Source organism: Oncorhynchus mykiss, chromosome 20 (genome assembly GCF_013265735.2).
Source record: "Oncorhynchus mykiss isolate Arlee chromosome 20, USDA_OmykA_1.1, whole genome shotgun sequence".
In the NCBI taxonomy this organism is placed as follows: domain Eukaryota; kingdom Metazoa; phylum Chordata; class Actinopteri; order Salmoniformes; family Salmonidae; genus Oncorhynchus; species Oncorhynchus mykiss.
In genome coordinates this window covers 28,701,506-28,713,812 of record NC_048584.1, presented here as the reverse complement: position 1 = coordinate 28,713,812, position 12,307 = coordinate 28,701,506, and the positions used below count along the sequence as shown (strand labels likewise).

Genomic DNA, 12,307 nt, shown 5'->3' with positions numbered 1-12,307 from the left:
GTTTATTGCATATCACTAATTCTTCTGTGGCTGCGGCTGATGCAATGCTTTTTGGGAAATGAAAGGGATTTCTAAAAAGTAAGCCCACCCCAGTCCCTGCACACACACACACACACACACACACACACACACACATGTTCACATGCACGCACGCATTGACACAGTCACACAAACACGTGCACCTGGCTTACTCACAGGTGGATGTATATAACAAAGTAGGGTCAATTATCAGTATTGGATAGAAATGAGTAAATCGGGGAGAACAGAGATTCAAAAAGGATACAAAATAGACTGTATGTGTGACTGTATAAGACACAATGATGACACACACAAACACCGAGCAATGGTGAACACACAAAGGGCTTTATCTTCATGCCCACACATGGGCAGCTTAGAGGAGCCAGCAGACGTGCCAGTGTCCTAGTCGCCAAGCAGACATAGTCTCTCACACACACACACACACACACACACACACACACGTCTCTGCAGGAATCCCAGCACAGCAACACACCAGTGTGTGATCATTTTCTTCTTCTACAGTGCCACACACACACGTGCTCAAACACACCTCTTCACATATGCTGTCTGTGTGAGCAGGTGTCTCATTCTATGCACCCTAAAGACAACGTTTGGCTACAGATACTTCTTTTCATGATCATTCCCTCCCTTAAATGAACAATCCACAAAGCCAATTCTATTTCAACCTCTTAGGTCACGAGCTCCATCAAACACCACATGGCTTCTGCAGTGCCATTCTTCCTGCTATACATGTGTGCAGTATGTTTCCATGTGTTTCTGTGTCTGTACATGTCTCTCTCCTCAGTCAGAGTCCACTCTCCATGTATGTGTGATTGTCTGCGTTTGTGCGAGTGCGTGTGCCTAAGTGTGTGTACGTGCGCATGTGTGTGACTGTGTGCATACGTGTGTGTACAGTATATCTGTATGTGAGAGGTCTGTTCTCTCCTCCAGCAGTCAGTGGGCTCTCTGCTGCAGCGCCATTGTCTGAAAGACTATAATTAATTGGAGGAGAAGTGTGGCTGTTGACCTTTTCGCAGGTGATCGTCAGCCTGCCGCGCTCCGCTCGTTAATCGCTCAGCCATCACTCTGTCTCGTTCCTGACCACGACAATTACACACCGGTCGCCCGGCGCACAGAGCGACAGTCGAAACGGCCACTTCCACACCAGGCAGACACACACACTTACACAATGATGCACTCACAAACATACACCGACATACACACACTTATACAAACACACACATGAAAAAATGATGCATCAACACAGAGGCACGCACAGACACGCACAGACACACGCACACACACCACACTCTCACACACACCACACAAAGTATCCCCTATTACCCACTCTGTACAGCTGTTCATTTCACCTGCCCATTACCTGAAATCTGTGTGACATTAGAATAATGCTAACTTTCCTAATGCTCCACTTATCTAGGAGGTCATAAACGTATCATAGAAATGAGACGGGCTGAGAGCCATGTTCCCCTCCTGGGTGGGCACAGGTCAAGCGTTTCAGACACTTTTGGAGGGATTTCTAGCTCGTACTACTCTATGTGAGTGGCAGACAGATGGTGTAGATTGATGGAGACTAGAAGTGAGGTGTAAGAACCAGGAAGAATCTTTATCATAGGATCCCTGTCATTAGAGTATCCCCTCTTTTTCTGGATTATTCACAGCTACACTTACACTTGAGTTAGCTATAGCGCTCCTTACATTGAGTAGGTTGAGGAACACTGAGCGACAGGAATTCCAGATAGTCCCTTTCCTGATCTAGAGGTATGTTGGATAAAGATGTCTCAGGGCCATCAAGTACATTTCATATATTTGAAAATATTGTACATATTTGAATCCAGTCTGTATAACTAAACAACGTGAGAAACCACAAGATTACGTTTTGGGCTCTACAAAAAGCTGACCCCAAAAAGTTGACATCAACAGGATGGACAGAGAGCAGGAGAGACAGAGGAGAGGGGAAAACAAACACACAGAAATAGATATGGGACTGAGATGAGATGACGAGAGGAGGGCGAGGGAGAAAGAGAGAGAAAGGGAGAGCTCTTCATTTCCTGATCAGCACTAAGATCTGTGTTAAGGAGCTGGAGCTAATTGAGATGTTTGTGTTGCTCCTTTCTATTCCCCCACTTCCTTTCCCTTTCATTCTCTCTCTGTCTTTCGCTCTCTCCTCATCTCTCTCTCTTTTTCACCAAGGCGTAATTATTTGCAATTTGCCTAAGTCATCCATTTGCTGGGACGCCAAGCATGAAAAATAGGCAATTTTGTCAAAATGGAAATGCCTCTCGGAGTCAACCTAGGGGAAATAACCCGGGGAGAGGGGCTGTCTGATGGAGCCCTTCTGATAACTGTCACAGGAGCAGAAATAATAAAGTAGCCACGCCAGTCTGCCACGAGGTGTGTGTGTACGTCTGTATGTATGTACAGTATGTATGTACGTGTGTGTGTAGAGGGGTAAGTTTTGAACTTCGTGGGTGTGCCCAGCCGAGAGCCTGCTTGCAACTCGCCAGGGGCATCAGGGGTCATTGGCGGCTGTACCTACCAGTCTGCGCACATGACGATGTCAAAGTGTCCCTCCAGCGCTGTGACATCTGTTTCACAGTCCCACCTGACCACTCTGTAGGATGGGTAGAAGTTCAAGTTTTATTGTCACATGCAAAAGTACAGTGAAATGCTTAACTTTCAAGCTCTACATTACAGTGCAATAATCAATATCAAAATAGTATACCTAATAAAAGTAATTAAAACAATTCCTTAAAAAAACGAATATAGATACAGTGCCTTGCGAAAGTATTCGGCCCCCTTGAACTTTGCGACCTTTTGCCACATTTCACATTTCCTTCAAACATAAAGATATAAAACTGTATTTTTTTGTGAAGAATCAACAACAAGTGGGACACAATCATGAAGTGGAACGACATTTATTGGATATTTCAAACTTTTTTAACAAATCAAAAACTGAAAAATTGGGCGTGCAAAATTATTCAGCCCCTTTACTTTCAGTGCAGCAAACTCTCTCCAGAAGTTCAGTGAGGATCTCTGAATGATCCAATGTTGACCTAAATGACTAATGATGATAAATACAATCCACCTGTGTGTAATCAAGTCTCCGTATAAATGCACCTGCACTGTGATAGTCTCAGAGGTCCGTCAAAAGCGCAGAGAGCATCATGAAGAACAAGGAACACACCAGGCAGGTCCGAGATACTGTTGTGAAGAAGTTTAAAGCCGGATTTGGATACAAAAAGATTTCACAAGCTTTAAACATCCCAAGGAGCACTGTGCAAGCGATAATATTGAAATGGAAGGAGTATCAGACCACTGCAAATCTACCAAGACCTGGCCGTCCCTCTAAACTTTCAGCTCATACAAGGAGAAGACTGATCAGAGATGCAGCCAAGAGCCCCATGATCACTCTGGATGAACTGCAGAGGTCTACAGCTGAGGTGGGAGACTCTGTCCATAGGACAACAATCAGTCGTATATTGCACAAATCTGGCCTTTATGGAAGAGTGGCAAGAAGAAAGCCATTTCTTAAAGACATCCATAAAAAGTGTTGTTTAAAGTTTGCCACAAGCCACCTGGGAGACACACCAAACATGTGGAAGAAGGTGCTCTGGTCAGATGAAACCAAAATTGAACTTTTTGGCAACAATGCAAAACGTTATGTTTGGCGTAAAAGCAACACAGCTAAACACACCATCCCCACTGTCAAACATGATGGTGGCAGCATCATGGTTTGGGCCTGCTTTTCTTCAGCAGGGACAGGGAAGATGGTTAAAATTGATGGGAAGATGGATGGAGCCAAATACAGGACCATTCTGGAAGAAAACCTGATGGAATCTGCAAAAGACCTGAGACTGGGACGGAGATTTGTCTTCCAACAAGACAATGATCCAAAACATAAAGCAAAATCTACAATGGAATGGTTCAAAAATAAACATATCCAGGTGTTAGAATGGCCAAGTCAAAGTCCAGACCTGAATCCAATCGAGAATCTGTGGAAAGAACTGAAAACTGCTGTTCACAAATGCTCTCCATCCAACCTCACTGAGCTCGAGCTGTTTTGCAAGGAGGAATGGGAAAAAATGTCAGTCTCTCGATGTGCAAAACTGATAGAGACATACCCCAAGCGACTTACAGCTGTAATCGCAGCAAAAGGTGGCGCTACAAATTATTAACTTAAGGGGGCTGAATAATTTTGCACGCCCAATTTTTCCGTTTTTGATTTGTTAAAAAAGTTTGAAATATCCAATAAATGTCGTTCCACTTCATGATTGTGTCCCACTTGTTGATTCTTCACAAAAAAATACAGTTTTATATCTTTATGTTTGAAGCCTGAAATGTGGCAAAAGGTTGCAAAGTTCAAGGGGGCCGAATACTTTCGCAAGGCACTGTATATACACTGAACAAAATATAAACGCAACACGTAAAGTGTTGGTCCCATGTTTCATGAGCTGAAAAAAATATCCATATAGACAAAAATTATATTTCTCTCCAATTTTGTGGACAACTTTGTTTACATCCTGGTTAGAGAGCAGTTCTCCGTTGCCAAGATAATCCATCCACTTGAAAGGTGTGGCATATGAAAAAGCTGATTAAACATCATGATCATTACACTTGTGTTGGGGATCATAAAAGGCCACTCTAAGATGTAGACTTTGGTCACAGAACACAATGCCACAGATGTCTCAAGCTTTGGTGGAGTGTGGAATTGGCATGCTGACTGCAGGAATGTCCACCAGAGCTGTTGTCAGAGAATTGAATGTTAATTTCTCTACCATATGCCACCTCCAACGTAATTTTAGAGAAGTTGGCAGTATGTCCAACCGGCCTCACAACCGCACACCACGTGTAACCATGCCAGCCCAGGACCTCCACATCCAGCTTCTTCACCTGCGGGATCGTCTGAGACCAGCAACCCGGACAGCTGATGAAGTTGAAGAGTATTTATGTCTGTAATAAAGCTCTTTTGTGGGAAAAAAAAATATTTTGATTGGCAAGGCCTGGCTCCCCAGTGTGTTGTCCTGGCTCCCAAGTGGGTGGGCCTATGCCCTCCCAGGCCCATGCATGGCTGCGCCCCTACCCAGTAATGTGGAATCCATAGTTTATGGCCTAATGAATTTATTTCAAATGACTGACTTCCTTGTATGAACTGTAACTCAGTAAAATTGTTGAATGTTGTGTTAAATTTTTTGTTCAGTATATACACCACCGTTCAAAAGTCTGGGGTCACTTAGAAATGTCCTTGTTTTTGAAAGATAAGCTATTTTTTTGTCCATTAAAATAACATAAAATTGATCAGAAATACAGTGTAGACATTGTTAATGTTGTAAATGATTATTGTAGCTGCAAACGGCAGACAGAGGCCCATTATCAGCAACCATCACTCCTGTGTTCCAATGGCACGTTGTGTTAGCTAATCCAAGTTTATCAATTTAAAAGGCTAATTGATCATTAGAAAACCCTTTTGTAATTATGTAGGCACATGGAGTGCTGCATCAGATGACCTGGCTTCCACAATCACCCGACCTCAACCCAATTGAGATGGTTTGGAATGAGTTGGACCGCAGAGTGAAGTAAAAGCAGCCAACAAGTGCTCAGCATATGTGGGAACTCCTTCAAGACTGTTGGAAAAGCATTCCAGGTGAAGCTGGTTGAGAGAATGCCAAGAGTGTGCAAAGCTGTCATCAAGACAAAGGGTGGCTACTTTGAAGAATCTCAAATATATTTTGATTTGTCTAACACTTTTTTGGTTACTACATGATTCCATAGGTGTTATTTTGACTGCTATTGTATATAATAAAGAAAACATGAGAAATAAGAGAGGAAGCTATATATAGGGTCAGTGCCAATACCACATTTACAATGTGCAGGGATACTGGAGTATTTTTAGAATGGCAAAAGGCTTAGGGGAGAGTAACATACTGTAGGGTAACTAACTATCGTTTACGGACACACAAGCAGGTACAAATATGCTCATTCTCCATTAAACATAAGTTATACTCCCTTTCCCTTTGTCCTGCTCCCTTCCTCCCTCCTTTCTTCCCTTCTCAGTGTGTTGTCCCGTGGCGTCTCAACGCGCCCCACTGTGTGTGTGCCTCAGTGCACAGAGGTAAAACACACCTCGTAAGACCTCTCAGAGAGAGCCCTATCTGACATGACACCTGAAATCAACAGCTCGATTGTCTCAGCCCAGGAATCCCACTGCTAGTACTACGACTGCTGTGACCACTGACAGGTACTCTCCATGTCTACAGGAGCTTCATCAGTACTACTGTATTGTACCGCAAGGGCTGCTCCTGCTATTAATGTTATTGTACAGTCTCTAGCCCCAGCTCCTGACAGCCCCCTCCTATACACTATCCACGCCCCGCCTGTGGTCACTACGTCTTCCTTCCTTCCTTCTCCTTTCCATCTCCCCATCTCTTCAGCCAGTTAAACACTTGACTCTTTTTTTTCCTCTCTGTCTCTGTCTGTCTCTCTCTCTCAAGAGATCGGGTCCAGGCCCCAGACAGCCAAATGGGATTATTAATAAACCATTATTAACACTCAGTAAACAAAAATTATGTCTTGTGGAAATACAATCTCATCTCCCGGCAGGGGGCCCGCGCCTGCTTTTTATTCAGTGACTTGAGAAAAGCAATCCCCCCTCATCCAATCGCGGGGCGACCTTCACCCCTCTCAAACCGTGCGTTCTGACAGGAGGTTTAATCTGAAAAGAAAACAATCAAAGTAATGCAGGCTAATTATACGTTTACTTTTTCACTTCATCATCCCGTGTAAATACACGAGGAGGAGGGAGGGAGGTGGTGCAGGGAGCAAGGGAAAGAGCTAGGGAGGGAAGAGGTGCAGGGAGCAAGGGAAAGAGCTAGGGAGGGAGGTGGTGCAGGGAGCAAGGGAAAGAGCTAGGGAGGAAGGTGGTGCAGGGAGCAAGGGAAAGAGCTAGGGAGGAAGGTGGTGCAGGGAGCAAGGGAAAGAGCTAGGGAGGGAGGTGGTGCAGGGAGCAAGGGAAAGAGCGAGGGAGGGAAGAGGTGCAGGGAGCAAGGGAAAGAGTGAGGGAGGGAAGAGGTGCAGGGAGCAAGGGAAAGAGCGAGGGAGGGAAGAGGTGCAGGGAGCAAGGGAAAGAGCGAGGGAGGGAAGAGGTGCAGGGAGCAAGGGAAAGAGCTAGGGAGGGAAGAGGTGCAGGGAGCAAGGGAAAGAGCTAGGGAGGGAGGTGGTGCAGGGAGCAAGGGAAAGAGCTAGGGAGGGAGGTGATGCAGGGAGCAAGGGAAAGAGCTAGGGAGGAAGGTGGTGCAGGGAGCAAGGGAAAGAGCTAGGGAGGGAGGTGGTGCAGGGAGCAAGGAAAAGAGCTAGGGAGGGAGGTGGTGCAGGGAGCAAGGAAAAGAGCTAGGGAGGGAAGAGGTGCAGGGAGCAAGGGAAAGAGCGAGGGAGGGAAGAGGTGCAGGGAGCAAGGAAAAGAGTGAGGGAGGGAAGAGGTGCAGGGAGCAAGGGAAAGAGCGAGGGAGGGAAGAGGTGCAGGGAGCAAGGAAAAGAGCGAGGGAGGGAAGAGGTGCAGGGAGCAAGGGAAAGAGTGAGGGAGGGAAGAGGTGCAGGGAGCAAGGGAAAGAGCGAGGGAGGGAAGAGGTGCAGGGAGCAAGGGAAAGAGCGAGGGAGGGAAGAGGTGCAGGGAGCAAGGGAAAGAGTGAGGGAGGGAAGAGGTGCAGGGAGCAAGGAAAAGAGCGAGGGAGGGAGGTGGTGCAGGGAGCAAAGGAAAGAGCGAGGGAGGGAGGAGGTGCAGGGAGCAAAGGAAAGAGCGAGGGAGGGAGGAGGTGCAAGGGGAAAGGGAAAGAGCGAGGGAGGGAGGTGGTGTAGGGAGCAAGGGAAAGAGCGAGGGAGGAGCGGCAGGGAGCAAGGAAAAGAGCGAGGGAGGGAGGTGGTGCAGGGAGCAAAGGAAAGAGCGAGGGAGGGAGGAGGTGCAGGGAGCAAGGGAAAGAGCGAGGGAGGAGGTGCAGGGAGCAAGGGAAAGAGCGAGGGAGGGAGGAGGTGCAGGGAGCAAGGAAAAGAGCTAGGGAAGGAGAGTAGAGGAGGGGAAGCGAGGGAGACTGGGATCATGTAAGTGAGATCGCTGAACGACAAAATTACTTTTTAGGGAGGTAATGAATGGTGTTTTTCAGCTAGAACTATCCCTGTATCCAGGGTACAACAGAATGACTGGTGACGTGGGGGTTCTGTTGATGGTTTCTGGATGAAGACATCCAATTAGACCGAATCGTTCTGCTTTGATAAATTTACACACACAGACACACCTCCTTTACCTCTACCTCAATCAGGACGGGTGATACCTTGAGGTTTAAATACCGTAACCATATAATAAGCCCTGACTCCCCAACAGCAGCAGTTAAGCATGGCTAACCCTAACCCAGACTTAACTATTTGCCTTAAAAGGTCATGAACAGTCAAAATGATGTTTTTCATGAAATGTGATGATATTTGGATGAAACCAGTATGATGACCAAAGTGTGAAAAATGACTGTTGCTTCTACATTGATAAAGTTTGATCATAAAGTTACTGGTCCCCTCCCCCATGTCAAACACTTGGATTCAGGAGGTGGATTATTAAGGGGATACGGTGACATCACTCTCATTTTAATACACCAATGGTAACATGATATTCTCTTATCTAATTTAAATAAGTACCGCCCTGTAACCAACATCGGAGAAGGCGTGTTTGCAGAGGGGCGTGGTTTATTTAGCTAGTTACCTACTCTACTGGAGACATCATTTGACTGTAGGGTGTCAGCAAATATACACTGAAGTCAGTTACGATGCCAAACTGCAGTCAGGTCAAAACCCTGGTGAGGACAAAGAGCACGCAGATCAGCTTGAGACGGTTTCTGACAGTTTGTGTAGAAATTCTTTATTTGTGCAAACCCACAGTTTCATCAGTTGGTCTCAGACGATCCTGCAGGTGAAGAAGCTGGATGTGGAGGTCCTGTGCTGGCATGGTTATACGTGGTCTGCGGTTGTGAGGCCGGTTGTAGGTACTGACAAAATCTCTAAAACAAAGTTGGAGGTGGCTTATGGTAGAGAAATGAATATTAAATTATCTGGCAACCGCTCTGGTGGACATTCCTGCAATCAGCCTGCAAATCGCCCCAGCACAGTGTAATGATCAGGCTGTTTAATCAGCTTCTTAATATGCCACACCTATCAGGTGGATGGATTATCTTGGCAAAGGAGAAATGCTCACTAACAGGGATGTAAACAAATGTGTGCAATTTCTTTTGTTGAGAAATACGTTTTTTGTGCGTATGGAAAATATCTGGGATCTTTTATTTCAGCTCATGAAACATGTGACCAAGACTTTGCATGTTGCTTTTATAATTTTGTTCAGCATAATAAAAAGTTTACACTATTCATCTCTGGCAAAGATACTTGTATGTTTCCCCTTTCATCTGTGTCTGGTGTTAGCTAGTTAAAGGCTAGCTAGGTCTTCATCTGTGTCTGGTGTTAGCTAGTTACCGGCTAGCTAGGTCTTCATCTGTGTCTGGTGTTAGCTAGTTACCGGCTAGCTAGGTCTTCATCTGTGTTTGGTGTTAGCTAGTTACCGGCTAGCTAGGTCTTCATCTGTGTTTGGTGTTAGCTAGTTACCGGCTAGCTAGGTCTTCATCTGTGTCTGGTGTTAGCTAGTTACCGGCTAGCTAGGTCTTCATCTGTGTCTGGTGTTAGCTAGTTACCGGCTAGCTAGGTCTTCATCTGTGTCTGGTGTTAGCTAGTTACCGGCTAGCTATGTCTTCATCTGTGTCTGGAGTTAGCTATTTACCGGCTAGCTATGTCTTCATCTGTGTCTGGTGTTAGCTAGTTACCGGCTAGCTATGTCTTCATCTGTGTCTGGAGTTAGCTATTTACCGGCTAGCTAGGTCTTCAGCCAGCATGGAACAAAAGGGGGGAAGGTTTGTTCAAAACTCTGAGGTAGTTGTCATGTCAACACATCAGTCAGTGCTGCTGTGAATGTCATCACAAGAGACATGCCAAATGGGGGATGTTTAAAAAAGTTGACATCATTGATGCAATTTCCATGTTGTTTGAGTTGCTTTGTGTTTCACCACATTTGCTTGAGATGATTTTACTGCAACACTGCATCCAAGTTTCTTGACATAGGCGTTTCAAAGAGATGTCAGTCAATGCCAGCCTCTTTTCAAACATTCCTGGTTGTAAGCCATGAGAAAAATGACTTACTACATTTTATTTTATTTTTTTACATTTCTATCCGCCAAAAATATTATGGGTGATATTTTAGTCACTCAAAAGGCTATTTTACATGGGAATAAGAATGACGGTTCCACAGTGATGTTCCTTTTTGTAAAACCCCTCAATCTACCTTCTTTGTCACAAAGAAGTAGAAAGTAAAAGATGACGTCTTGGTCATCAGTCAAAGATGATAACTGAGGTGACTTATTGAGCTGAACCCATATATGGATTTCATTAAAGTAATAGTGATAGAGAGATTTGAGAGGTGTGAGAGAGGGAGGTGTTATCAGATAAACGTCTCACCTGCTGGAAACATCTGTGGAGCCAAAGACACCGGCCTGCCTGTTTCTCTCGATGACTCCACGCACATCTGGTGACCTGGTTAAGGTTACAACTAAACATCTCACATTCACAACTAACATTAGTCACATGCAGCTACTGACATGATCTAGCATTTTATTAGGCAGGTTTGGGGTCTTTGGTGGTAACTTATCAGCTGTGGTCACGCACGCACGCACACACACACTTGCCTGAACTCCGGGGGCAAAGTGAGAGGCTGACAGATGCTTGACAGGACAGAGCAGAAATTAGCAGAGAAGAGCAGAACAGAACAGACCTGAACAGACCTGAACAGGGCAGGGCAGGGCAGGGCAGGGCAGGGCAGGGCAGGGCAGGGCAGGGCTTAATGGAGGCCAGCAGATCAATCAGAAGGCTTTTAACCTGTAGCCTACGCCTGAGAGGAGCTCACCACATCACCACTATGACACACAGGCTGATTGATGTCAACCGGTCTATTAATACACTGTCTGGAGGGCCGGTGCTGAGGCAATTCAATTAGGATTTATCTGTCTTTAAAGCAGCAAAAAGCTGTAGCAAATCCAATCTAGAGCGCAAAGAGGAAAGAGAGGGGGAGGGGGGAGAGAGGGAGAGGTATCTGCTGGTTGGATGGAGAGCCAATCCTAGATCAAAGGGATGGGCCCTTACACATACACATGCATGCACACACACACACACACACACACAAATGTTCGGGACAGACACCACACACAAAAATGTTCGGACAGACACCATACACACACAGGGCAGGTCTGTGTAGTAAGAGAGTCAGCACACTGGGATCATGGGCTGAGGAGGAGAGGAGCTTACAGGGTAATCTCATCAGTACCATCGCACTGGGGGAGAGGTCATCCTACACACTGCCAAGTGGTGCACACACACACACACACACACACACGAGCTGTAACAGCCATGCACATACAGTGGTGTAACAGGTTTGGTTGGGGTCAATTCAAATGAAGGTCAACCCTAACAGGCTTGTACACACTCTCTCAGTCACTCACACAAATACAGTACTCGAACCGACAGGGATTCAGAAATAACGTAACACTTAACAAGCACTCAAGAATTCAACAGGTACTCACATAAACACATTCATCTATACAGTAAGTAGATACTCATATTCCTACTGCCAATTGTATAGTAGTAGTGCATTTATTTGTCTCTTCTGGGTGTGTAAGCTGAGGAATATTTGTCCTTCTGGGTCGTCACACAGGGGGGAAGCAGCCAACATTCATGAATCAGACAACGTGTACGCGCGGCTGTATGGCACAATGTGTACGCGCGGCTGTACGGCACAATGTGTACGCGCGGCTGTACGGCACAACGTGTACGCACGGCTGTACGGCACAACGTGTACGCGCGGCTGTACGGCACAATGTGTACGCGCGGCTGTACGGCACAACGTGTACGCGCGGCTGTACGGCACAACGTGTACGCGCGGCTGTACGGCACAATGTGTACGTGCGGCTGTACGGCACAACGTGTACGCGCGGCTGTACGGCACAATGTGTACGCGCGGCTGTACGGCACAACGTGTACGCGCGGCTGTACGGCACAATGTGTACGCGCGGCTGTACGGCACAATGTGTACGTGCGGCTGTACGGCACAATGTGTATGCGCGGCTGTACGGCACAACGTGCGGCTGTACGGCACAATGTGTACGTGCGAAGCCGGGTTAAATAATAATATATGCTAGTTGCT

The 12,307-nt window shown here is 46.2% G+C and overlaps 1 protein-coding gene across 1 annotated transcript in view; it reads right to left on the bottom strand.

The window, feature by feature from the left end:
• Positions 1 to 12,307, bottom strand: part of camkmt (calmodulin-lysine N-methyltransferase) — a 197,089-nt gene that overhangs the window by 31,769 nt on the left and 153,013 nt on the right. Inside the window, exons 7-8 of the mRNA XM_021576372.2 lie at positions 10,570 to 10,636; positions 2,576 to 2,650 (exon numbers count right to left, since the gene is read on the bottom strand). Coding sequence (XP_021432047.2) covers positions 2,576 to 2,650; positions 10,570 to 10,636 — 142 coding nt within the window. The remainder of the gene's footprint in view (positions 1 to 2,575; positions 2,651 to 10,569; positions 10,637 to 12,307) is intronic.